General features: G+C 47.5%; 3 protein-coding genes across 3 annotated transcripts; all 3 read left to right on the top strand.

The window, feature by feature from the left end:
• Positions 1-8457: 8457 nt before the first annotated feature.
• On the top strand, positions 8458-10993 carry LOC124695786 (nuclear transport factor 2-like). The gene is made up of 9 exons (XM_047228602.1): positions 8458-8491; positions 8571-8708; positions 8803-9082; positions 9161-9465; positions 9615-9777; positions 9852-9973; positions 10047-10112; positions 10189-10252; positions 10533-10993. The coding sequence occupies exons 1-9, from the start codon at positions 8462-8464 to the stop codon at positions 10991-10993; spliced, it is 1629 nt and encodes a 542-aa protein (XP_047084558.1). The 5' UTR covers positions 8458-8461.
• Positions 10994-11454: 461 nt separating this feature from the next.
• Positions 11455-12705, top strand: LOC124702660 (glutathione S-transferase 4-like). The gene is made up of 3 exons (XM_047234819.1): positions 11455-11703; positions 11893-11941; positions 12059-12705. The coding sequence occupies exons 1-3, from the start codon at positions 11494-11496 to the stop codon at positions 12526-12528; spliced, it is 729 nt and encodes a 242-aa protein (XP_047090775.1). The 5' UTR covers positions 11455-11493; the 3' UTR covers positions 12529-12705.
• A 2755-nt stretch (positions 12706-15460) lies between these two features.
• Positions 15461-16971, top strand: LOC124702662 (glutathione S-transferase 4-like). Its single transcript, XM_047234820.1, has 4 exons — positions 15461-15536; positions 15941-16090; positions 16231-16279; positions 16366-16971. Exons 2-4 carry the CDS (start codon positions 15941-15943, stop codon positions 16833-16835), a joined length of 669 nt encoding a protein of 222 aa, XP_047090776.1. The 5' UTR covers positions 15461-15536; the 3' UTR covers positions 16836-16971.
• The last annotated feature ends 10197 nt before the right edge of the window (positions 16972-27168 follow it).

Raw genomic sequence — 27168 nt, forward strand, 5'->3', positions numbered from 1 at the left:
TAACAGGATATATTTTCTTATCATCAATATGAGCATATTTAAGATTATCGAGCAAAGGCTTTAAATCAAAAACAGGATCTTCCTTTGGTGGCGGTGTTGTACCCAAGTCTTCCATCGGTAAATCATGCTTGAGAATAGGTTGGCGAAGAAAAATCTCCTCAAGCTCATCTCTTTCTTTCCTAAAAACTTCACTCTCGCTATCCTCCAAATGTTGCTGCAAAGGATTATTAGGAACAAGAACAATAGATGCACACTTGCTCCATTTTAAAATCATTACTAGGCAAATCAGCTTTATAAGGAGTTTTAGTAAATTTAGAGAAGTTAAACTCATAAGATTCACCAGCAAATTTAGTCAAAATTTTCTCTTTCTTGCAATCTATAATAGCTCCACAAGTATTTAGAAAAGGTCTACCAAAAATGATAGGACAATAATCACTAGCAGCGAGAACCAAGTACCAAAAAGTCAGCGGGATATTTAATCTTACCACATAGAACTTCCACATCTCGAACAATACCAATTGGTGAAATAGTTTCTCTATTAGCCAGCTGAATAACCACATCAATATCTTCAAGTTCACAAGAATCAATTTCGTGCATAATCTCCGTGTAAAGCTCATAAGGAATAGCACTAACACTTGCACCAATATCACATAAACCATAATAGCAATGATCACCAATTTTAACGAGATAGCATAGGAACACTAGCTTGTTTGGGTTTATTAGGATGTGAAACAATATTAGAAGCATCTTCACGAGAAAATAATATGACCATCCTCTACATTTTCGAGTCACAAGATCTTTAACTATGGCAACGAGCGGGTTCAACTTTTATTTGTTCTTCGGGTTCTCTAGGTTTCTTTTCACTTTTATGAACCGCACTATTTATAACAGAGTACTCTTTCATTTTAGCAGGAAAAGGAGTTTTTTCAATATAAGCTTCAGGAATAACACGATCGGCAGTTTCAACTACAACACACTTATTAATAGATGAATCAATTTTATCTTTGTACGGTTCATGATACTTATCAAAATTCTTCTTAGGCAATTCATAATGAGAGGCAAAAGCTTTATAAAGGTTTACATCAACTTGAGAATCAAGACCATATGTAGCACTCATATTACGAAATGTATCAGTATCCATAAAAGCTTCAATGCATTTATAATCATAAATTATACCTATTCTCTATCTTTGTCGTTCTCCCAACCTTCGGTATTTTCTTGGATCCGATCAAGAAGGTCCCTTTTAAACTCTTCTTTATTGCGTGTAAATGATCCGGAACAAGAAGTATCCAGCAAGGTCTTGTCTTGAAAAGAAAGTCTTGCATAGAAATTATCAATAATAACATTACCAGGAAGCTCATGAATGGGGCATTTGAGCATTAAAGACTTCAATCTCCCCCAAGCTTGGGCAATACTCTCTCCATCATGAGGCCAGAAATTATATATGCGGTTCCGATCTTTGTGAATTTCACTTGGAGGATAAAATTTGGAATAAAATAAAGGCACAATGTCCTCCCAATCAAGAGAATCACCATTCTTCAACAATTTATACCAATGCGCCGCTTTACCAGACAGCGATATAGAGAATAGCTTCTTCCTAACTTCATTCATAGCAATACCTGCACATTTGAATAACCCGCATAATTCATGCAAAAACGAGTAAATGATCACCGGGATGGACAGTTCCATCCCCTTCATAGCGGTTATCCATAACATGTTCAATAATTTTCGTAGGTATTTTATATGGTATTACTTCCTCACCTGGCGCCTCATCCACTACCGTTGCGATAGTAGTAGATTTCCCAAATAGAAATTGAAGAGAAGATCTCTCCATAATGACTTATAGCGGCGAGCGAGAAATAAAATCAGCACAAACGGTAAAGGTTTTCCTTACCAATTCCGCTTACCAATAGCGCTTCACTCCCCGGCAACGGCGCCGGAAAATAGTCTTGATGACCCACAAGTATAGGGGGTGTATCGTAGTATCTTCGATAAGTAAGAATGTCGATCCCAACGAGGAGCGAGAAGGTGTTGACAGGCGGTTTTGATGAAGGATTCACTTGTAAATGCTCACGAAACAAGTATTCGGGGGTTTTGATGTAACGGATGAATAAAGTACGAGTAAGTAAAATGCGAGAGAAATAATTGCAGCGAGTGGCCCAATCCTTTTTAGCACAAAGGACAAGCCGGTTTGTTTACTTATAATGACCAAACGTTCTCGAGGACACACGGGATTTTAGTCTAGTGCTTTCGCTACATACGGTTGATTAATCTTCATTGTTTTGATAAGTGTTGTGTGGGTGAACCTATGCTAATGTACCGCCCTTCCTAGGACTAATACATACTTGTGATTATACCCCTTGCAAGCATCCGCAACTACAAGAAAGTAATTAAGATAAATCTAACCACAGCCTTAAACTCTGAGATCCTGCGATCCCTCCTGCATCGATATACCAACGGGGGCTCAGGTTTCTGTCACTCCGGCAACCCCGCAATTGGCAAACGAGTACAAGATGCATTCCCCTAGGCCCATAAATGGTGAAGTGTCGTGTAGTCGACGTTCACACGACACCACTAGAAGAATAACACCACAACTTAAATATCATAACATTGAATATTACTCAACCATAGTTCACTACTAACAATTAGACTTCACCCATGTCCTCAAGAACTAAACGAACTACTCACGAGACATCATATGGAACATGATCGGAGGTGATATGATGATGAATAACAATCTGAACATAGACCTTGGTTCAATGGTTTCACTCAATAGCATAAACAACAAGTAGAAATCGAGTACGGGAGAGTTTCCCCTATCAAACAATCAAGATCAAACCCAAATTGCTACAGCGGTGACGATGTCCAGCGGTGGAGATGGCGGTGATGATGGTGGAGATGATGATGATGGTGATGGAGATGATGTCCAGCTCGATGGCGGTGACGATGGCGTCGATTTCCCCCTCCGGGAGGGAATTTCTCCGGCGGATTCCTGCCCGCCGGAGAGCTCTTTTCTCTCTGGTGTTCTCCGCCCCGCAGAGGCGGCTGTAACCCTTCGTGAGGATTCCTTCGTGGCTTAGGTCTTCGGGACGAAGGGTTTCGCGAAGAAAAGGAGGCGAAAGAGGCCGAGGGGGCCCCACACCACATGGTGGCGCGGCCGGAGCCATGGGCCGCGCCACCCTATGGTGTGGGCCCACCATGGGTCCAGCTGGCTCCCCCTTCGGCTTCCTCCGTCATCCGGAAAAATAGGAGTTTTCGTAAAACTTCCTTCCACGGTTGATCTTCCGAAATATTGCATCTGACGGTGCTTTTTCCGGCAGAATCCTGGCTCCGGTGCTCGATCTCCAAATAATCATGAAACATGCAAAATAGATGAAATAACATAAGTATTGTGTCCCAATATGAAATATATCAATGAATAACAGCAAATTATGATATAAAATAGTGATGCAAATTGGACGTATCAGTACTCCCTGAACATGTTGGTTTGCATGGGACTCGACAGTAGTAAGTCTGATGTTTCATTCTAACATGCTCTGTTATATTGGCTGTTGGTATGCGGCATGCACTCTTTGTTTGCTTATTGTGCGCATTACAATGATCTTGTTATAACGACGAAATGATGAGTTCCAAATTCTTTGGCAAACAATATTGCGGTGTCTTTGCGTTTCCATAGTTGCTGTCTTAACTTGTAATGTCTTTGTTTCAGATATAGGTGCTGCATGGACAACTTAAAAGATTGCCGGATCGCTTCATTGTATTGCTAGGTTTAATTACCATTCAATTTCTCTCGGGTTCGTAATATTTTTTCAAAGCCTTGCGACTGATGTAATATTTAGTTAGTTTTTATAGTTCTTTCGCGCATTTTTTCTTTGGTGCTTGTGGTAAGTGAGGCTATCCGACGTAAATCAATGCTGCGTAAATATTCTCGATATCTAAATCACGAATTCCCATCCCTTAAACGGCCCAATTAAGCGAAATCACATACGTGCCGGCCCGCAAAATCCTAAAGCGCCTTTTACGCCGGCATATAAACGACAACTAAACAGGCTGTCCCACTTACTTATTGGGCCAGCCCATTTGATTTACTGTGGACCCCACACTCTAATTGGGCCGGCCCACTTGCTTTAAGGTGGATCCCACCCATTACTGGGTCGGCCCACTACCTAGTTGGGCCAGCCCAATTGCTTTTGTGGTGGACCCCACATACTAAATGGTCCGGCCCTTTAAGACGAAAGTGGGACCCACCAGTGTTTTTGGCCCGGCCCACTATCTTGTTGGGCCGACCACTTGCTATATAGTGGACCCCACATACTAAATGGGCCGGCCCTTTAAGACGAAAGTGGGACCTACCAGTGTTTTTGGCCGGCCCACTAGCGTGTTGGGCGGCCCACTTGCTATATGGTGGACCCCACATACTAAATGGGCCGGCCCTTTAGCAGGAAAGTGGGACCACCAGAGTTTTTTGGCCCGGCCCACTATCTTGTTGGGCCGGCCCACTCGCTATATGGTGGACCCCACATACTAAATGGGCCAGCCCTTTAACTGGAAAGTGGGACCCACCTGTGTTTATGGCCGGCCCACTATCTTGTTGGGCCGGCCCACTTGCTATATGGTGGACCCCACATACTAAATGGGCTGGCCCTTTAACAGGAAAGTGGGACCCACCGGTGCTTTTGGCCCGGCCTACTGGCGTGTTGGGCCAGCCCATTTGATCTAATGTGGACCCCACGTACTAAATGGGCCGGCCTGATAGCAGGAAAGTGGGACCCACATGCTAATTGGGCCGGCCCACTAACTTCTTGGGCCGGCCCAGTTGCTTTAATGTGGACCCCACTTTGTAAATGGGCCGGCCCGATAACAGGAAAGTGGGTCCCACATGTCTTGTGGGCCGGCCCTTTGCTCGTTGACCGGTCAAACGAGTGCATTCGGCCCGGCCCACATGCTTAGTGGGCCGGCCCATTAAAGTTTTGACCAGTCAACCTTAGAGGTTAGGCCCGGCCCACGTAACTAATGGACCAGCCCAGCTATATAGTTGACGGGTCAAACTAAGTCAGCTGGCCCGGTCCGCAAACTTAATGGGCCGGCTCGCTTAAGACGTGGCAGGCCTCGTGTGGGCCTACCATCTACCATGGGGTTTCAGCCGGTTAACGCCGTTAACTGCCAGTTAACGGCGTGCGCCACGTGTCGTTTGCATGACGTCAGCAGTCAACGGGCTCCCGGAAACACTTGGGCAACGGTCCGATTTTCCGTGGCGGAAGGGCGCCCAAGCGCGACGGACCGAAAAAATCGTCGTAGGACTTTGCCTAACGCAGTTTCCACAACAGAACCCATATCGTCGGGTTAGGCCCATAGGCGACGAAAAATACCCCTTAGCGGACGATTTTGAGACGTTGTGTATCAGAACTTTTCTTGTAGTGGGGGCCACACAATAGGGGGGCGCGCCCCATCCCTTGGCCACGCCGCCCTGGCGTGTGGGGCCCCTGGCTCCCCTCTGGTCTCTCTCCGGTGTTCTGGAAGCTTCGTGGAAAAATAAGATTCTGGGCGTTGATTTCGTCCAATTCCGAGAATATTTCCTTACTAGGATTTTTGAAACCAAAAACAGCAGAAAACAGGAACTGACACTTCGGCATCTCGTCAATAGGTTAGTTCCGGAAAATGCATGGAACATAAGAAATTATAGATACGTTTGAGACGTATCACCTAGCTCAAGGAGGCATAAGTTGATCTTTGTGGCCGAGGTTTTGGTAACCTTGGGAATTTTGTGTATAAACTTGTCCAACCAAGGACATAAGATGGCGTCAACTATCCAAACCTCGATTCCACGACTAAATCCTACGATCCCTTCAATGCTTTTCTTCTAGTTCTGCAATTTAATTTTTAGGAAGTGTTATTTTGTAGAATTACATGCTAGGGTGTTCTTAGGCAATAAGTAGATAGTCAATATGTTCAAACTGAAATGTTTCGCTAAAATTCTACAATGCCTCGTTATTTCACCATCCATCTCTCTTTTACTTTTAGTTATCCGTTGCTCCACAAAGATGCACAATTTTAGTTTCTAGTCGCCCCTCGTAGCTCTCCTTCGCCACACCAACAACAAGAACAAGCAAAGTGATTCTTAGAATGGTGATGGGGCTTGACGTAATCATGGAGGGATCGACAACTATTTCATATCAAAGTAAGTGCTTACTTCTTTTTGGCCACCTACTTAGTTAATAATTCATGCCTTGTTTTTGTAGTAACCAAATTATTCTTCAGAGCCATTCTTTTCTTCCCTACATCTTCCCTGGCTTTGTGATGTCATAACATTAGTGTATGTGTGTTTCCGGAAAATAATAAAGCAAAAGAACAACATAATGTACCTAGAACCAAGAAAACTAATAGTCATGATGATTTTGCCATAAGATCTTTCTCGGTAATCAACATGGGCCATAGAAAAGCGACTAGGTAATTTAAGGGGTGTTTGGTTCTGTTAGACTACCATATGTCACGATATCGTGCCATATCTCCTAATCCTCTGAGAGAATCGATATTATTGTGATCTCTCATTTATGGTTAGGATTGTAATTTTTGTCTATATATTAACATGCAATGAAAAGCCTAATTCGTGGTGTATTCCCCCAAAACTTTCATGGTATCAGCCTATCGCTCCAGATCGCTTCCGCTCACCCTCCTCTCTCCCCAGCCGCTGCCCAACCTAAACCCTAGCCACCGGCTTCTCTGCTCCCACCCATAGTCCCATGGCGCCCTCCGAGCCCGAGGTTCACCCCAACACCCAGCTGTGGGCGCAAGCCACCGCTATACATATCATCTGTCAAATTGACAAGGCAAAGGTTGATAGCTTCGTATGTATTTACTTTTTTGCCATACTTTAGAATTGCCACACTTTATTATTCATATGTTTTACTTGTTAGAGGGTAATTTTTTTGCCAACTTTTGCCACACTTTTTTGACTCTCAATTTCTTAGCCAGCACTTTTATGGCTTGGCAAAACATGCCCTAACCTTTTGTGCTTCGTGGACAGACAATCTATTCGTTAGTAGTCAAATTTATGATCCAAGTCATACTCAAACTTTCCAAGGGTCTTGCGGACTGTACTTTGGTAGACCCCAAAAAATTCAGAAGTAAACCTGGTGCAGGCTTTAGTTGGCAAATCGGAACGGAGGTAGGGTAGAAGCAGTATTTCTGAACTTTCCAATTGAGATGATTTTGGCAAAGGAAGTTCCGATTTTTGTGGGAGTCGGATGGTGTGTGCAATTCAAATGCAAATTACTTTCTAGGAAATTTAATTACCTTCCCGGTTTCCGGGTGACTCATTGCCAGCTACACACCAGCCCGGCAGGGTAGGGCCCAAAGCCCAACCCAAACCCAGTTACCAAGCGAGCGAGACTCCGCCCGGCAGTCAACCACACGGCTGGGACCCACCACACGGCCGTACCCTACTAGATACTCCTCGTACACAGGGATGGACTCCCACCCGGCCCTCCGCCGAGTCCAAGTCACCCACACGTCCGGTAGGCCCACGTTCGGGCCCGCCCGTCAGCGGCACGTGGCTGAACACGGCGGACGGAAAGGGAAGAGAAAACACAGCAGAGGTCGGATACAACAAAACCCTGGCGTGGGCGTGGGCCAATTTAAACCCCTCCAGGGAGGCCGTCCCCTGTCCCGCACACAAATCGATCCCCTGTTCCTCGCACAAACTAAACTAAACTATTTCGCCTCGCCGCCTCCTCGGTTTCCGCCCCCCTCCCGCCGGTGACGTCGTCTCGCGGCGGCGCCGGCGAATCTAGACCCCTCGATCGCAAGGTACCGTCGCCCCCGCCGTCCTTTTCTCCCTTCAATCTGTCGTCCATGCGCGATTGCGGCGTCGATCTCCTCCGGTTGTGGTTTCGCTGCTGATCCGTAACTAAAGGTAGATTTGTCCGGGGAGGCGGCGCCTCTCCTTGCGGCGGCGCGGGTTGCTGCCTCTGCACGGATTTTAGGTTTTGTGTTGCTATAAGATTTCGATACTCACTTCTAGACCTCTACTCCTCTAGAGCCCAGGCCAGTCGTAATTTGGGGAGTTTCCTATTACTGTCGAAAACTTACCTGCCTCGGCGTGTCATGGATTTGCACTATTACAATCGTTTAGATTAGATGCCTGTTTCATGCCACCGGCCTTTCTGGTTACGATTCTTAGGCTGGATTGAAATTCTACTTCTCCTTTTCTTTGTTATTGCCATGGGCACTGTATAATATCTGAAACCTGCATTTGGATTTGTTCTTCTCCTGAGGCATTGGATTTATACCAGATCGAATTTTCAGTCGTTACAGTTTTAGGTTTTCCTCTTATTACTCGTCTGTCTTATCAATGTTTCTTGTATTTACCAATAAACAAATTGCTACCTTACCATATTCATCTAATATTCCTTTCAATTTATATCCATTATTAACATATATAAATTTACTTGCAGCAATGGCGATGCAAGCAACAGCACACAGTGCCCAAGTGGTATTTCTCTCACCCGTGAACAGCCCATCACACGTAACAATAACATTACCACTGTCGATTGACATGTTTTCTCGTGCAGGTCGGCTCTGTATTTGTCAACCAATATTACAATCTTCTGAACGGGTCCCCAGATCAGGTGCACAAGTTTTACAAAGATGACAGCACGATTGGCTGGGCAGGTTCTGATGGGGTCATGGAATATGCAACCACAATGCCTGTAAGTTCTCTACCACGGCAACTGGCTGCTACAGCTCCTTCAGCTTTAACCTCGGCTACATCTCCTTATTTCCGCCTCTTGTGTGTTTGAACAGGAGATCAACAAGAAAATCATGTCCATGGACTTCACCAACTACTTGACCAAGATAGACAATGCAGATTCAGTGCTGTCTATCAATGGCAGTGCCCTCGTTGTCGTTACTGGATCCTTCACGTCCGTCTCTGATGATGTCTGCCAAAGATTTACGCAGACCTTCCTCCTTGCGCCACAAGAAACTGGTGGCTATTTTGTTCTCAATGATATATTAAGGTTCTTGTCAGAAAGTAACCAAGAAGATGGAGAAAATCACAAGGATGAGCCTGCTGCTCTATCAGGTTGATTATCTTTTGTATTTGTTATTATATAAAATATATCTGTAATCTTATGTGCGCTGACTTTTTCAACTGTAGCAGATACTACTCCGGCTGCGGTGGAGGAGCCTCTGACCACTGACCCTGTGGTTACTGTTGCTTCCGGGGAACTTCTGAACCCCACTGTTGACAGTACAACTGTTGAAAATAACCCCACTGCTAATGGCACAACTGTTGAAAACAATGTCAAGTCACCTGTAGAAGTTACAAAAGGGGATGTTAAAAAGACCCCTGTTGCTGCTTCTCCTCCTCCAGCTCAGAAAGATGTTCCCAAAAAGCATCCTGTTACTGCTTCTGCTGCTGCTCCTGCTCAGAAGGATGCCGTGAAGAAAACCTATGCATCAATTGTAAGTTCTCTGTTTTATTTTTTTCATGTAGTTTCTTGATGCCAGGCTCTTAATTCAATTCTAATCTAAGTGATTGGCTTATAGCTTTGTGAGCTTAACCATACTTTTGTAAAGTTCATACTTGGTTCTTACTCATTACTGACGTGTAGGTGAAGGACAATAAGGAGGTCTCACCAGCTGTCAAGCCTAAGATTGCTAAACCTGTGTCCAAGCCTCCGACAAAGGTTGTTCAAGAAAGTGCAAAACCTCTTCAGGCTGCTGAAACCACTCCAGCTAGCACGAGTGCTACCAAAAGCAACTCTCCTCATGATGGTTGGTTATTGATTTAGTATATACAGTCCTTTATTGACATTATATAGCTCTGGTAACATTGTCTTACACTGCAGAGCAAGGCTTTTCGGTTTTTGTAAGAGGTTTGCCTTCACGTTCAACTGTTAAAATGGTTGGAGAAGAGTTTAAGAAATTTGGTGCTATCAAAGCAGGTGGCATCCAAGTTAGGAACAATAAGGTTAGTTAGTAACAGTTGTTTTTTTGTTCCAGCTGTGCTATTTTTTCTGAAACTCTTTACCTTGCTGCTGCAGTTTGATGAATTCTGTTTTGGCTTTGTTGAGTTTGAATCTCAGCAATCTATGCAAGCAGCAATTGAGGTTTGCCCTTTCTTAAGGTTATCTTCCTAGGTTGTTGATAGAGAAGATTTAATCCTTACGTTTTATTGTGATATAGGCATCTCCGATTTTTATTGCTGAGAAAGAGGTAATCATTGAGAAGAAGCGAACCACTACGCGAGGTAACCTTCCTGATTTTTGCACTTGTTGATGTGTGGGTTATTCTGTTTTGGTACTATGCTATAGGAATCTTGGATTTCCCTCTGTAATAGTAGTGGCTTATGGCATGAGGTTGGAGTATTCTGGTGCTCATCTATGTTCACTCTTGCAATTTTAGTCTCACTTAGACTCATTGGTTGCTTCACTGCTTAAGAGATTTATTTATTCATTCTCCAGATCCTCTCTGGAGGTTTGTTTGCTGAGCATTTATTATGCAATATCTAACATGAATTCTTTCTTCAGTTGTGAATGGTGTCGTCATGAATGGTGGCCGCTTTCAGTATGCTCGTGGTGCACAAAATTTCAGAGGACAGGGCGGCGGCTATGCCAACGATGCAAACTATCGCAGGTGGGAGAACGATGATGGCTACCGACATCAGAACGAGTTCTCAGGTCGTGGGAGAGGGTCGCCCCATGGGAATGGTTATCACCAAAACGGGAATGGCTTCCATCAGAAAGGGAACGAGAAATATGTCCGCGTCAACAACGGTCCCAAGGAAGCACCGGCTGCTGCCCGCGTCAACAACGGTCCCAAGGAAGCACCAGCTGCTGCCCGCGTCAGCAATGGTCCCAAGGAAGCACCGGTTGCTGCCCGCGTCAACAACGGCCCCAAGGAAGCACCTGTCAATAACGGTCCCAAGGAAACACCGGGTGCTGCCCATGTCAACGCTGGTCCTAAGCAAACTCCAGTTCCTGAAAAGTAGGGAAATCCAGTTCCAGGGTAGCTTAGGAATAGGAGAGTTTTATATTTTTTGGCTGTGCAAGTGTGTCAATTGGTTCGTGGTGATGTGGAAATTAAATGTGTCAATCGGAACTGCGAAAACGCATTACATATCTTTTGATGTTTCTGAGATGTGTCACAACGTTATCTCTATGTCACTTGTGTCACAACAGCAGTCTGCAAAGTCGTCGCTCTGCTGTCAATTGTGTTGCAACAAAAAGTGTGCAATTATCAGCATGCGTAAATTGATGTACTATCAGATTTTCCATTAGAAGTCGGTCAACAAATACACTCGGCAGCCTTAGAGATTTTGTAGGGCAGCTCGCGGTTGGAAAACATGACGGCAGGAGTGACATGGTCTGCTTGGCGCACGCAAGCAGTGACGATCGGTGTTCTGCATAGATGCAGGGAACCCATGCCAGTGCAAGTAGTACTAACCCATAAGTCAATTGGACTACAGGAGTACTAGCCCATAAGCACTCGATGAACTATATAAACGCACACTTTGTTGCAAACACAGATAGTCACAACTCACTCATAAAGATGGCGCCGATGAAGTTGTATGGGTGGGCTGTGTCACCATGGATGGCGAGGGTGCTGGTCTGCCTGGAGGAGGCCGGCGCGGAGTACGAGCTCGTGCCGATGAGCAGGAGCGGCGGCGACCACCGACAGCCTGAGCACCTCGCCAGAAATGTATGTATTGTGCGCTTCTTCAGAATTCTGTCTCACTTTGACCATTGCGTCCTGCTTCCCTCCGGATCTGCTTAGCGCTCTGTTCTCATGAACTATGCAATTGAGAAACTCCTGGAAGCAAGAAACAGAGTGAGCTGACTTTGCGTGGGTAAGGTCAACTAACACCATTTCCGACAATTCATTCTGCAGCCTTTCGGTGAGATCCCAGTGCTGGAGGATGGCGATCTGACGCTTTACCGTAAGCCATCATCAATTTTGAGTTTCTTCGTTCCGTTGCAGCTCTGTTGTGTGAGCAGCTGTTCTATATATGAATCAAATGATTCTTTCTGTTAACAATTTATATCTTTTTTTCCAGAATCCAGGGCCATCGCGAGGCACATTCTCCGCAAATACAAACCCGAGCTTCTAAGATCAGACAACCTGCAGGAATCCGCGATGGTGGACGTATGGGTCGATGTGGATGCCCACCAGCTCGAGCCCATAATACGGCCCGTGGTCTTCAACGTCATCATCAAGCCGTTCACGGGGAGCGACTGCGACCAGGATCTCGTCGACGGGAGCATCGAGAAGCTGAAGAAGACACTGGAGGTGTACGAGGCGAGGCTGTCGAGCTCGAAGTATCTGGCGGGCGATTTCGTGAGCCTGGCGGACCTCACCCACTTCTCCTTCATGCGGTACTTCATGGCGACCCAGTACGCGGAGGTTGTCGAAGCGTACCCGCACGTCAAGGCCTGGTGGGAGGCGCTGCTGGCGAGGCCATCCGTGAAGAAGGTGATGGCCGGCATGCCTCCGGATTTTGGATTCGGTAGTGGGAACATACCGTAACAAGGCAAGCTGGTCATGTATGCAGCTCCAGTCTCGCGGAGTGCATTCCTGAATAAAATGTCCTTCTGTTGTCAAACAAATCGATAGTTTCCGACATAAATACCACTTGTTCTGAATTATAAAATGTAATGGAATATTTTAATGTGGATTACATATGGACTGAAAGGAGCGAACACACACCCAAATGCGTCTAGATACATAAGATTTGGAAAAAATAAGTTAGAACATCTTACCATTCGGTACGAACTCATAATTGATATGATTCAAACTAACCGTCCAGGAAGTGACTGCATCCCGCACCTTTGGAAGATGCATAAGTAGCCTCATTTCACCGAGCTAAACCCTTTATCTTCTTGCAATTTGATATTGCCAAAGAAAATAGGGACCTCTGGCCCGAGGAGCACGATCTTCGGGCTAGGCTTAAAACAAAGGTGACTAGTTTGGTAGTTGTGGAGATGTCCCGAAACAAGCAATGCGCTCGGATTGCCAACTTGAAGGAAAGGGGATGCCAAAAAAAAAAATCATCCACCTTAGCGTAAATTCCCGTTGAAGAAAAAAACCACATTCACCGTTTAAAGTATAAGAACGGAAGGGTGACCGATCGTAAAGCAAAAGCGGATGTGATTCAAGCACACTTTGAGGGTGTTATAGGAAGAGGGGATGGGAGGACCCGTGACCTCAACTGGGGATGAGCTTAACTTCGAGGAGTCGGATTTAAGTAGCCTTGGTGACTACTTCTCCGAGGAAAAGGTGAAAAATATGGTTTCCAAATGCCCGACGATAAAATTCCTATCCATATGGTTTCAGGGGCAGGGGAGGGGGGTTCTTCAAGAAGTGTAGGGCACGAAGGAAGACCCCCGTACTAGCCGGCAGCACCACCACAGCCGCGGCGACGAGGTCTCCCGTGCCGTCATCACATGCCGGAGACGTGGTCCGTTTAGTCCTAGATCGGGCCCAGCTAGCCTGAGTTGCACCGCGCTAGGCAGCGGCACCACTTTTCCCATAGCCAGGTTGCGTTGAAGAAGTGTTGGACTGCCCTATTCCGCGTGACAGCCGCAACTCGCACCGCCTAAATCGGGCCTGCACGACCAGAATCAGGCCCGTGAGGCCCACATCGAGCCATCCCGCCCGCTGTTTCAATGGAAGCGCCCGTAGACCACCTCCACCGACGGTGGCTTGGCCACACAACACCTTGCCGCCCCAGCATCATCACAACTTACATGCCAAATGGGTTACGCTTCCTCGCCCAACTAACCACCATGATGCCTCCTCTTCACATGTAGAGAGGGCTTGGGGCTACACTTTCCTCTCCCTTCACCTTCAGTGGCAGGGCGACGCCACCACCACCGGCACCAGCGGTTGCAGCAGCTAGGTGAGATCGATCTAGGGGTGCTTTTTATTCGGGTTGGGAGCCCTCCGGAACCGCCGCGCGAGCAGCCCGGAAGGGCACTCCGTTTGTTTGCTGAAAAAACGATACATGTTCGGTATGGTGCATTACTCTAGTTTAATCCCCGCACTTTCCCCTAAAGCTTAGTGTATTTTTTCTAATCTCTAATACACCACCTCTGCCTAGTAGATTAGGGTAGGGATTGTGGTTTCACCAGGATCGAATTTTTTAGATAATAACTGATGGAATTTATTGGTGAAACCGATTACAAACGACTCCAAAAATAAAGGAAAAAACAATATGATCCCGGAATTTTGCAAGACTGACCTCACACCATACTTCCAGACCACAATCAAGCCCATCATCATCGTCGTCACCAAACAAATACAGAGACCGGAGCCAGAGGCAGCGCATCTTCCAACCATCGAATCACCACCGCCACCATCGCCACACTGGGCTTTGAACATCGAAGGAGTGCCCACCGTGGAGGGTGAGAGCTAATAATCTTTTCCGGACCATCGGGCAGGCAGGGAGATGGGGAAGAGCCGAGCAATATCTCCGGACGCAAATCCCCGAACAAGTAGACCCATGCCACCGGTAGAACGCTTCACCATCCGGCGGGTTCGGGCGTCGACATGTCAAGCCGCCTCCACCCCTTGCCACCAAGGCCGGCCGGAGGGAGCCGCAAGACACCGCGGCCGCAGGACCACGAGAAGAGCACACACGACCCTAAAAAGGAGGACGGTGGTGCAATCCTCTTCCTCTCCATCGCCACCACAGCCGCCCAAGGGGAAGACAACGGTAACAACACTCCTCCGACTCCCAAAAATAATCCACAAACCCCGCGGCGGGGTCGAAGATCGACCGCACCCGGGAGACCATCCTCCCGGATCCACAGATCGCGGGAGGATACCCGGCCGGCAGCTCGCCGGCGCCGCCACAAATGGCCTTGCCGAGATGGGGGTCGAGCTCCAGCCCTCTTATTCCGACGCGACGCCGCCTCCACCATCACGACGACGTCTCCCGAGAACCTAGACGAAAATCGAGGCCGAGCCGTTGCCCGACGCAGCCGGAGAGGGTCCCCCGCCGCTGCCTTGCCACGAGGTCTTTGCCCGGCGGCGCCACCGGCGGCGGCGGCGGGAGGAGGAGGGTGTTGGGCTAGGATTGCGGGAGACGACGGGAGGAGGAGTTGGAGATCTTTTATGGAACCGGTTGGTGGAGGTTTCACTCAATTTTTTAGGACATTGTCCCCACATAAGCTCTGGTACCAAACAAATGTGCAGCACGTGGAAATCTGATCGTGGTCCTCGTTGATAGAATTAACTTTACAGATGTATCAAATTTTCTTACGAATCACAAGAGGGAACGCGGTAATAGATTATGGTCATGGACGGCAGGAGGGATGTCGTCTGCTTGGAGCACGCAAGCAGTGACGACCTGTGTTGCCTGAAAAGTCGATGTGCATGCATGGAATTCATGCCAGTAGAGGGATTACCCACTGCCAACTGCTACTTAAGAAAATTGAATTGGTCCACCGGAGTAGGGGAGCACTAAACCAAACAAAACACACTCGATGAACTATATAAACGCTTGCAAACACAGATAGTCACAACTCACAAAGATGAGAACCGGCCTATAGCCGGATGGCTAGTGACTCCGTCGTGAGCACAGCCTGCCCAGGTTCGATCCCCCGGGGGGACGAATATTGGGTATTCTCACCGCTACACTGTTCCTCGGGGACACTGTAGCAAAATAAAGTCCCGGATGCCTCTCAAGCGTCGTCACCACAGGTGCCACAGGCGAGGTCGACGTGCCCGTCGGTCCCGGAGCGCTGGACTTCGGAGAAGACTCTCAGGACGCTTCTTGGATATAGGTTGTAGGTCTAGTTTAGGTGCATAGTTGGGGTGTGCGTGTGGTGTGCGTGTGTGTGGTGTGAGTATCTGTGCGTCTGAACAAGATACTACATCTTGTATTCTCAGGAGAGGCAATCAAAAAAAAAAAAAAAAAAAAAAAAAACTCACAAAGATGGCGCCAATGAAGGTGTACGGGTGGGTTGTGTCTCCGTGGATGGCGAGGGTGCTCATCTGCCTGGAGGAGGCCGGCGTCGAGTACGAACTCGTGCCGATGAGCAGGGTCGGCGGCGACCACCGACGGCCGGAGCACCTCGCCAGAAATGTATGCTTCTCCAAAATTCTGCTAACTTATGTCACTTTGACAATTGATAGACTAGTGCCATCTTCTCATTCCTGGAGACAAGAAGCAGAGTGAGCTGCGTGTGGGTCAACTAACACTATTTCCGTCCAATCATTCTACAGCCCTTCGGTGAGATCCCAGTGTTGGAGGATGACGATCTGACGCTTTATCGTAAGCCATGATCAATTTTGAGTTTTTCCTTCGGTTGTACGACTAGCTATGTTTTTAATTAGGGTTCAATTACATTTTGTTTCCAGAATCCAGAGCAATCGCAAGGCATATTCTCCGCAAATACAAGCCCGAGCTTCTAAGATCAGGCAACCTGGAGGAAACCGCCATGGTGGACGTATGGGTCGATGTGGAAGCTCACCAGCTCGAGCCTATAATACGGCCTGTCGTCTTCAACGTCATCACCGGCCCATTCGTAGGGAGGGTCTGCGACCAGGATCTCGTCGACGAGAGCATCGAGAAGCTGAAGAAAACACTCGAGGTTTATGAAGCTAGGCTCTCGAGCTCGCGGTATCTGGCGGGGGATTTCGTCAGCCTGGCGGACCTCAGCCACTTCTCCTTCATGCGGTACTTCATGGCGACCAAGTACGCGGAGGTGGTCGAAGCGTACCCGCACGTCAAGGCCTGGTGGGAGGCGCTGCTGGCAAGGCCATCCGTGAAGAAGGTGATGGCCGGCATGCCTCCGGATTTTGGATTCGGAAGTGGGAACATACCGTAGCAACGCATGATGTTTATGTGTGCAGCTCTGGTTTGTTCGGAGTGCATTATGGAATAAATGGTGACGGGGAGAAATTTGTTTTGTGGTGTTGCAAATATGCCCTAGAGGTAATCATATGATAATGATATTTACTAAGTGTGTTCATAAGTTATTTCTTTTGTTCTTCAACATCATTAACTGTACCCTCTCCATCCATAAGAGGATGTTGAACGTTTGTTCAAATTTAGATGTATGTATACACTATATACTAAAAAGTGTTTAGATACATCCGAATTTAGACAATCTTTTAACATACTTTTATGAACAGAGGTAATATGTATCACCAAATGGTCAATTCATTTGTGAAACTGTATGTCGTATGATGTTTGTTCTCATGGTCCTTAATCGATAAGGTTGCGGGAAACATATCTTTAACATGTGTACGACTCAACTGATGACTCAGTTTCATAGGTCATCATATGTTTTAGGCTTCATCATGAATCATGAGATCGTTGTGTTTCACTTGTTGCTTATGCTTAATATGTCTTAATCTACAATTATTTTTGTTAACTCCTATTCACCCTTTAGTTGTTACATCCTGGTAACTCAAAACCCTATGCCTGGTCTTCATGTAATAATTATGCTTAAGTTAATGCCCTTTCTTTGAAATTGTAACAACATAATATCAGTACATGTCTAACCTTGTTTTAGGCTATGTTTAGGATTAAAGATGAAGTTATGATGAGTAGGTGTGATATCATAGCCCAGGGCTCAATACGATTGATAGGATACTTATATCAACAAGTTGCAACTTTTTTTTCCGGAAAGCTCATCAGCAAAGAACTCTGAGGTTAAGCGTGCATAGCTTGGAGCGATTTGAGGATGCGTGACCGACCGGAAAGTTGATCTCGGATGCGCAAGAGTGAGAATAAAGTGTGCAGAAAAGACATGTGTTGGTTTGTGGGGCCAGTCTAGCGATCCTAGAGAGCTGCCAGGGTAACATATCCGGCCGGGGGTGGCCAGGGTGTTACAACGGGTACCAGGCGGAGATGGGAAACCGAGCCGGTGCGAGGGGAGTGACTAGGGTTAGGCCACCTTGTTTTAGGCTATGTTAAGGATTAAAGTTGTTTTAGGCTATGTTTGGGATTAAAGTTCAAGTTACAATGCGCAAGTACCAGATGGAGACGGGGAACCGGGCCGGTGTGAGGGGAGTGACCAGGACTAGGCCACCTTATTTTAGGCTATGTTTTGGGGTAAAGTTCAAGTTACGATGCGTAGGCACCAGGCGGAGGTGGGGAACCAGGTCGGTGCGAGGGGGTGGCCGGGGGAACTTGGCGAGAGGACCACAAGGTTATCCTACCACCGGTGAATCTACGCTTAGTCCAGCAGCACAGATCTAGAGAGAGAGAGAGGCAGCGATTGATGGGGCGGTGCACGTGCCCACCGCCACCGACGTAGGGGGCATATACGTGTACGTGCACTCGTTAAAGGCTATGAGTTTTTGTATGTGGTGGAAGCAATGCTTTGTCCCGCACCGGTTACATGTATATATAGTTAGTCGAGTAGGCATAGTTGGTAACACACAATTACAGGGATTGACTCAGTTGAGAGGATTGACTAGATATCGAAATATGCTTTATGCTTCTAGCATTTTCCCTTACATATATGGAAAGTATAATTGTAACATCCTCCCTTAATCAAAACTCCTCTAAATTGTGTCCCTTTCCGGTGCCTTATCTTTCTCTCGTCTCTTCATGTGAGTTTTTGTATGTGGTGGAAGCGATGCATTATCCCGCACCGGTTATATGTTTATAGTCAGCCGAGAAGGCATATTTGGTAACACATGGAGATTGACTCAATTAAGTAGATTGACTAGATATCGGAATATGTTGTATGCTTCTAACATTTTCCATTACATATATGAAAAGTATAATCCTAACAGAGGTTGATATGTGTTTCATACTTCACACCTTCGTCGGTCGACCGTTGTGTCCGTCTAGCTGAGAGACCACCACTATCCGTGTTGAGAGAGTGTCGAACACTCCGCCGACATCCTAGGAAACACTCCTGCTGAGGCGGGTGACGGGGTGACCTTTCTTTTTTCTGAACCGTATTTTCTACCTTAATGGTGGTAGTACTGTGTAGTTTTAGTGAACTTCAGGGGTAATAAAAAATGGATGAACAAGTACTTATTTTGCTTTTATTATTAGACATGTGTATAGATTTATCACACATATTTGGGTTTTTTCCATTGAGATTTGACCTTAGCCACCAAACTACACCCAAAACAATTCACGACGACTCGTAATGGAATAGTGTCGAGCCGAAGACACTTGATTTACAAGTGCGGCTACCAACCGTGCCGCTACATCCGTGCGACATGAAATAGGCAAATGACAGCGGCCTCGGTTTCTTTAGATTTGGTCATGGGTTTCGTGCTATGGAGGGATCTACCGCACATTTTGAAGTCACTTTTTTTGCTGGTCGTCGGCGTGCCGGGCATTACCTTTGGCGTGAGAACTTCTGGATTGCAGTCTTCTTCACCATCCGAGGAGTTTTAAGGGTTTGTTTCTCTCATAGCAATCACGGCTTTTTCTCTTCGACAGTGGTGTGGTGTCTGAGGCTGGCTAGTTGGGCTGATTGTGTTGGCGTTTGTTTTTGTTTATGTGGTTGTGCGCTTTTGTGATAGTATTGTTTTTTTGTCTAGTTCCGCTAATAAACATGGCATTATTTTCTTGTGAGACAAAGGATTTGGGGAACGCTCGACACCCAATAGGGTTGGCGTTGGTTTATATTTATAGTGTACAAGAGTTACAATACATGTACAAATACGGAAGCTATTATATACGATCTAACACCCTCCCTCAATCTTAACCGTGTTATCGAACATCCAACGAGGTTAAGATTGCGCCTACAACCTTGAAACAATGGCAAGGACAGCGGCTTGGTGAAGATGTACCGCAAGTTGATCCTTAGAAGAGATAAACCCGACTCGCAGTAGCTTCCGTGCAACACGTTCCCTCACAAAGTGATAGTCAACTTCGATGTGTTTTGTTCGGGCATGAAACACCGGGTTAGACGACAAATAAGTTGCACCGATGTTATCACACCAAAGAATAGGAGACTGAGGCTGCGAAACCCGCAGTTCACGCGATAGGGACCGAACCCAAATCAACTCAGCTGTAGCATCACCAACAGCCTTATACTCGGCTTCATATCGCTCGGGACAACGTAGCTTGCTTACGAGCTCTCCAGGCAATCAGATTGGAGCCAAAGAATACTGCATATCCCCCCGTTGATCGCCGATCATCAGGATTGCCAGCCCAATCAGCATCAGAATACGCAGAAAGCAAGCACGAAGAAGCAGAAGACAGACGCAAGCCATAGGACACAGTATGGCGAACATAGCGCAAAATACGCTTTACAGCAGTCCAGTGTGTATCCCTCGGTGAATGTAGATACTGACAGACGCGATTCACAGCATAGGATATGTCAGGCCGAGTGAGAGTGAGATACTGCAGTCCACCAACAACACTGCGGTACTCAGTAGCATCCTCAGCAGACAAAAGAGTGCCACCATCAGAAGTAAGGGGATCAGTCACAGACATAGGTGTGAGAGCAGGCTTACATTGAAGCATGCCAGCACGTCGCAGGAGATCCTCTGAATACTTCTTCTGAGTCATAGAAAGGCCGGTATCATCATGAGTGACCTCCAGACCCAAGAAATAGTGAAGCTTGCCAAGATCCTTCACAACAAAGGCCGTCCGAAGAGAGGACACCAGGCGGTCAGCAGCAGGGACCGAGGAACTGACAAGGATGATATCATCAACATAGACCAGGATGTACATGGTAACCTGGGGTCGCTGAAACAGAAACAACGATGTGTCTGCTGTAGAGGGAATGAACCCAAGAGCTCGGAGAGCTGTACCGAGACGCGCATGCCAAGCACAAGGGGCCTGCTTGAGGCCATAAAGAGCCTTCACCAGGCGACAGAGATGAGCAGGCCGGTCTGGATCAGCAAAGCCAGGAGGCTGGCGCATATAAACCTCCTCATCAAGGACACCATGCAGAAAAGCATTCTGCACATCCAACTGACGAAGAGACCAACCACGGGTAACAGCCAGCGAGAGAAGCACACGGATGGTAGTAGGCTTCACAACATGACTAAAGGTATCCTCGTAGTCAAGACCATAGCGCTGCTTGAAACCCTTTGCAACAAGACGTGCCTTGTATCGCTCAATGGACCCATCAGCATGCTTCTTGACTTTGAAAACCCATTTACAATCAATAATGTTGACACCTGGCTTGGGAGGAACAAGAGTCCAAGTATCATTCTTGAGGAGTGCTCGATATTCCGGTTCCATGGCACTCGCGCCAATGAGGTATTTGCATGGCAGCGGTATAGTGGCGAGGCTCCGCGATGAGGGTCGGCAGTAGCTCGAGCAAGACAGGCCGCAAGCCAAGCAACAGTACCGTCAGTGCGTTCGCGAGGACGAACAATACCACTCCTGCTGCGTGTGTGAGGTCGATGAGCCACAGGCAGAGGGAGTGTCACAGGAGGATCCACAGTCGGTGGCGGTGATGTTGAAGACACAGGCGATGGCGATGGAGACGGTGCCACGGGCGACTGCGGAGCAGGGGACACCTGCGGCGTCGGCCCAGCCGGCGGGGTGGGCGGTGCGGACGGTGGCGTCGCCGAGGGCGACGGTCCAGGGCTGGGCGGAGGGGAGGCCGGCCCAGCGGATGAAGGCGCAGAGGCAGCAGCTGGCTGCCGCGGCGACGCGGGAGGCGACGACCCAGTGGGCGGCCCAGGCGACGCATGCGGGGCGCGGGAGCCGGCACGGAGACCGAGGACGCCGCATGCCCCATGCGGTGATCGTCGTCGGATGCGAAACAGCCGGGGCGGGAGGCACAGACGATGGTGCATCATCCAGAAGCTCGAGGCGAGCACCACGACCAAGTCCTGCACCATGGTTAGACAACAATATGGGCGAATACGCAATATCCAAAAATTGACCAGGCAACGCAGGAGATGAAGTGGTAGGCGGTGTGTAGGACTCAGCTGTGGGAAGAGAGGCAAAGGGAAAAAGTGACTCATCGAACACAACGTCGCGAGAGATATAGACGCGGTTGGACGGGACATGGAGACACTTGTAACCCTTATGCATGGAGCTGTAGCCAAGAAACACACACTTTTTCGAGCGAAACTCGAGTTTCCGACTGTTATAGGGGCGAAGATGTGGCCAGCATGCACACCCAAAAACTTTTAGAAAGCTATAGTCAGGTGGCTCATGGAAGAGAAGCTCAACAGGAGACTTCATTCGCAGGAGACGTGTGGGCAAGCGATTGATGAGATAGCATGCAGTGGTGAAAGCGTCGCTCCAAAAGCGAAAAGGCACAGAAGCATGGGCTAACAGGGTGAGACCAGTTTCAACGATATGACGGTGCTTGCGTTCAGCAGCACCGTTTTGCTGATGTGTATGTGGACAAGCAACACGATGAGCTATCCCATGAGTCTGAAAGAAGGTGTTAAGGTTACGGTATTCACCCCCCAATCCGACTGGACATGAACAATTTTAGTTTTGAGAAGGCGCTCAACATGTGCCTGGAACTGAAGAAAGACAGTGAACACATCAGACTTACGCTTAAGTAAATACAGCCAGGTAAAGCGACTATAAGCATCAATGAAACCGACATAATAATTATGACCACTGACTGAAGTTTGGGCATGGCCCCACACATCCGAATACACAAGTTCAAGAGGAGCTTTAACTATATGAGTAGACTCAGAAAACGGTAACTGATGACTCTTGCCCTGTTGACAGGCATCACAAACTGATGGTGCTGTAGTACTAGACACAAAAGGGAGATCATGGCGACGAAGCACATGGCGAACAACTGGGGTAGCAGGATGGCCAAGGCGAGCATGCCACTGTGAAGGGGCGGCACGCACACCACTGAAGACCTGAGGGGTGGTAGTAGCGACAGGGGCGTCAGGGGCATCTAGCACATAAAGACCATCACGACTCCGACCTCTAAGAAGCACGTCCCGGGTAACTCGGTCCTTGAAAAAAAAAATGAAACGGGTGAAACTCAACAAAGACATTATTATCAATGGTAAGCCTTTTAACCGAAAGAAGATTACGAGTGACCGATGGAACACAAAGAACATTACGAAGGTGGACATGTCTAGAGGAATGTGAAAGGAGCGATGCCTGGCCAACATGGGAAATGCGCATACCTGTACCGTCGGCGGTACGGACTTGATCGTGGCCGGCGTATGTCTCCCGAGGGTTGAGCCTAGAGAGCTCATGTGTCGGGTGATCGAAGCGCCGGTATCCATGTACCAAGACGCATCGACGGGATAGGTTGTAGTAGACCCGTGATGAGTCGCAAGGGCGGCTTGCTTCTCATTGCCGCTGCCGTCGTTGCCAATACCCAAGAAGTCCTGCTTGAAGCGGCGATGACAACGCGAGGCGAGGTGGCCAGCAATACCACGGAGCTGGCAGGGGGCCTTGGTACCGCATGTGGTGCACACCCAGGACCGGCCACGGCCACCCGTCGTGGTCGCAGGGCGCGGCTGCGAGGCCGGCTGCTTAGGCGGTTGCGGAAAGGACCCACTGGGCGGGCGGGGTTGCTGCTGCTGGTTGCGTCCGCCGCGGTATGCAGCGTTGGCGGAGGCGTCAAAGGATGGACCATCCGGGCGGCGAGCTCCAATGCGTTGCTCCGTGTTGAGGAGGCGTGCATACAGATCATGGGCACTAATCGGATTAGTGCTATCGCGCCCTTCAACATTCTCTACCGGAGAGTCATAGTCCTCGCCAAGGCCCTTGAGAATATACCCAATGAATTCAGAATCACGAAGGGGCTGACCAATGGAAGACGAGTATATCAGCTAGCCCTTTAGCCTCATTGTAGTAAGCCGTCACGGATTTATCCAGTTTCTTGAGATCACCAAGTTTATTGCGAATAGCCATGGACCGCGCCATGGACTGAGAAGAGATACTGGCATCAAGGGTACTCCAAGCCTGGTGCGAGGTTGCAGCAAAGAGGACCATGCCCGCCACAGTCGGCATAAGAGATGACCGGATAGCGCCGAGGATAGCCCGATCCTCGCGCCGTCCATTGCCGATGAGCCGGGTTTGGTAGCGCCATTGGTGTACCATCAGGAGCAAGCACCTGAAGCAGAGGCGGTGGGCACGGGATGGTGCCATCAACATAGCCGTCAAGGTAGTAACTGCGCAGAAGGGGGAGCACTTGAGCTCGCCACACCAGGTAGTTGTCAGGGTTTAGCTTGACGGTCACAAGGTGTGCCAGATGTACAGGCGGCGGGTCACGCACAGGGCCAGCCTCATGTGTGACAGGGGCAGGCGGCACATAGGCTGCGGGAGGCGTGGCCAAGGCCGGAGGTGGAGAGTGGGCACCATATGCCATGGGCGGGGCGCCGTAGAAGAGGGGCTGCCCGTAGAGGCCCGCACCATATTGTATGTGCGTCGGGGCCGGGCGGTGGTGGACGAGGAAGCGGGCGTCGGAGCGGCGACGAACGGAGCCAGGGCAGCCGTCCCTGGAGCCGGTGCGGGGGACGGCGCGGGCGCGATCGGCCCAGCCACGCCAGGCAATGGAGGAGGGACCGCGATCGGCCCGGTTCCGCCAGACGAAGGAGGAGGGACCGCGATCGAATCGGCTACAGCAGGCGATGATGAATCAGCCGACCGATGAAGCGGCCCGACCACGGCAGGCACCGACGCAGCGGCCGAAGCAAACGGCCATGGAGCACGAGGGGCAGCACCCAAGAAGAGACCAGCCGAGGTGGTGATCGGGGCGCCGCTAAGCGGTGGCGGCAAGCGGCCGTCGAGAAGCGCCGCAAGAAACGGCGACACAAGGGGCCGCGACGAAGAGGAGGCCATCGCAGCGGTGGTGGAGGTGGTCGAGGCGGCGGGGCGCATCGCGGCGGCGGCGCACGTGAGGGCAGCGGAAGACATGACCTAAACCTAGTCTGATACCATGTGAGACAAAGGATTTGGGGAACGCTCGACACCCAATAGGGTTGGCGTTGGTTTATATTTATAGTATACAAGAGTTACAATACATGTACAAATACGGAAGCTATTATATACAGTCTAACATTTCTTAATGAAAGCTTTTGGTTCCAAATATGCAAATAATCGGTATGTACCTATCGAGCTTATAAAACAGGTGGGCACGGGCTCGGGGAGGCCTGGTCCGACACAATCATATATGTGCCTGACGCCGCAACAAATCAACAGGCTGATGGAAGAAAAGCAGAATAATGCCCGGAGGAAGATGAGGCTGGTGAGCTAGGATGAGATCGACAGGCTGATCGCCCGGTCCAAGGAGCCGCGCCCTCGCGTCAACAGCGTGCTCATCAACGCCAAGTAGAAATACGAGAAGCGCGAAAGGCTGCGCCTTGCTGCGACCACAACCGTCGAGAATCTGCAAGTGATCCGTGACTGGGAGAAGGGCGTCTCCCAGGAGTACTACGCCACACTACAAACAACAAAAACGTGCATTAGAGACATTTTTGTAGAGACACTCTCCACCGACCTGGAGGATTGGAATCTGGGTACGCGCGCACCCATTTACGAAAAGTTCAAAAAAAATGCTATTTAAAAGTTTCCAAAAAATGTGAAGTAAAATTTTGCATGTACATATTATGTTGATACTTACTCGTGTGAGTTTTCACGAAAAAATACCACTGTGTGTGGCCTGTATAAAAATGACAAAATGTCCAAATAAGAATAGTGAACAGGAATTTGTACTATTCACAGGAATAGGAATTTGCATTTTGTTATTTTTTTGTAGGTCACATACAATGATATTTTTCCGTGAAAACACACATGAGTAAGTATCAACATAATATCTACATGCAAAAATTTACTTCACATTTTTTGAAAACTTTTAAATAGCATTTTTTTGAACTTTTCGTAAATGGGTGCGCGCGCACCCAGGTTCCATTCACCATTTTCGCACTCTCCACTATATTTCTTAAATAACAATCTAATTTATTGTAGAGGTATTCAGAGAGACAATTTAGAGAATGTCTTAAAGGTAAAGACATAAACCTAAAGGCATTCTGCAAAATGACGATGAGCAAGATGACAAGGCGGTGTAGCTATAGGGTCATTGATCGTCATGGACTAGTTCTGCTATCAGTATTATTGGAACAATTAAGTGCTATCTTATGTTAATATTGACCACTTACACTGACCAAGAAAAGTATCATGGTGTCGAATGTTATGAATGGTCTTCCACTGTTATCTGTTAGTGCATATCAGTAGGTACATATGTTGCACGTCAGATTTTTGACATTTATTAGTCAAAGAATGCTTAGATCTTAGTTGACTTAGATTTAAATAAATTTCAACAGAGCCACGTCACCCGAATCTAAATTACAACCTAGCCACAATTCATGTGCACCTCATAGCTCAGCACAACATGAAGAAAATTCAAAAGGACGGAGTTACGTTGGGGCCATCCTGGGCCATGGCCCGTATAGGATTTGGTCAATTCTTTGTTATTCTTTCTGTACCGCCCCAAAAAGGTGAATCCTATACACCGCATAGGTCGGTGCCGACCGGACGCCGCACACCCGTAATTTGGCCAGGCCCATTACTGCGCTGGCTTTTGCTTCATCTGGTTTTTTCCTTTTTCTGTTTGGATTTCTACCTGGTTTTCGTTTTTTGACCCGTTCTTCTTCTTTTATTCTTTTAAAAAATATTTATATTTTCGGAAAAATTTCAAATTTCTAAAATTGTTCAGATTCAAAAAAAAAATCGAAAATTGTTCAGATTTGAAAATTGTTTAGATTCGAAAATTATTCAAATTTTGAAAATTGTTCAGATTCGGAAATTGTTCAAAAAATTAAGATTCAAAATTCTGAAATTCGAAAAAAACAGATTCGAAATTTGTTCAAATTTTTAAAATTGTTCAGATTCAAAAATTGGTCAAATTTTGAAAATTGTTCAAATTTCGAAAATTGTTCATATCCGAAAATTGTTCAAAATTCGAAAATTGTTCAGATCTGAAAATTGTTCAAATTTCAAAAATTGTTCAAAAAATTAAGATAAAATTCTGATTTTTTAAAAAAAAAATGGATTTGAAATTTGTTCAAATTCAAAAAAAAATCAGATTCAAAAAAATTTCAGATTCAAAAAAATTTCAGATTCGAAAATTCAGTATACGAGAAAACAGCTAATAAACAGAATTTACTTAAATTAGTGAACCGTTACATGGAGGAAACGAATCCACGTTAATGGGCCCAAGCCCACATGCGACAGGAGGTGTGCGGGACGTGTTCGGCGCCGACCAGGTCGGCATGTAGCATCACCCGCCC

This window comes from Lolium rigidum, chromosome 3, assembly GCF_022539505.1.
Source record: "Lolium rigidum isolate FL_2022 chromosome 3, APGP_CSIRO_Lrig_0.1, whole genome shotgun sequence".
NCBI lineage: Eukaryota > Viridiplantae > Streptophyta > Magnoliopsida > Poales > Poaceae > Lolium > Lolium rigidum.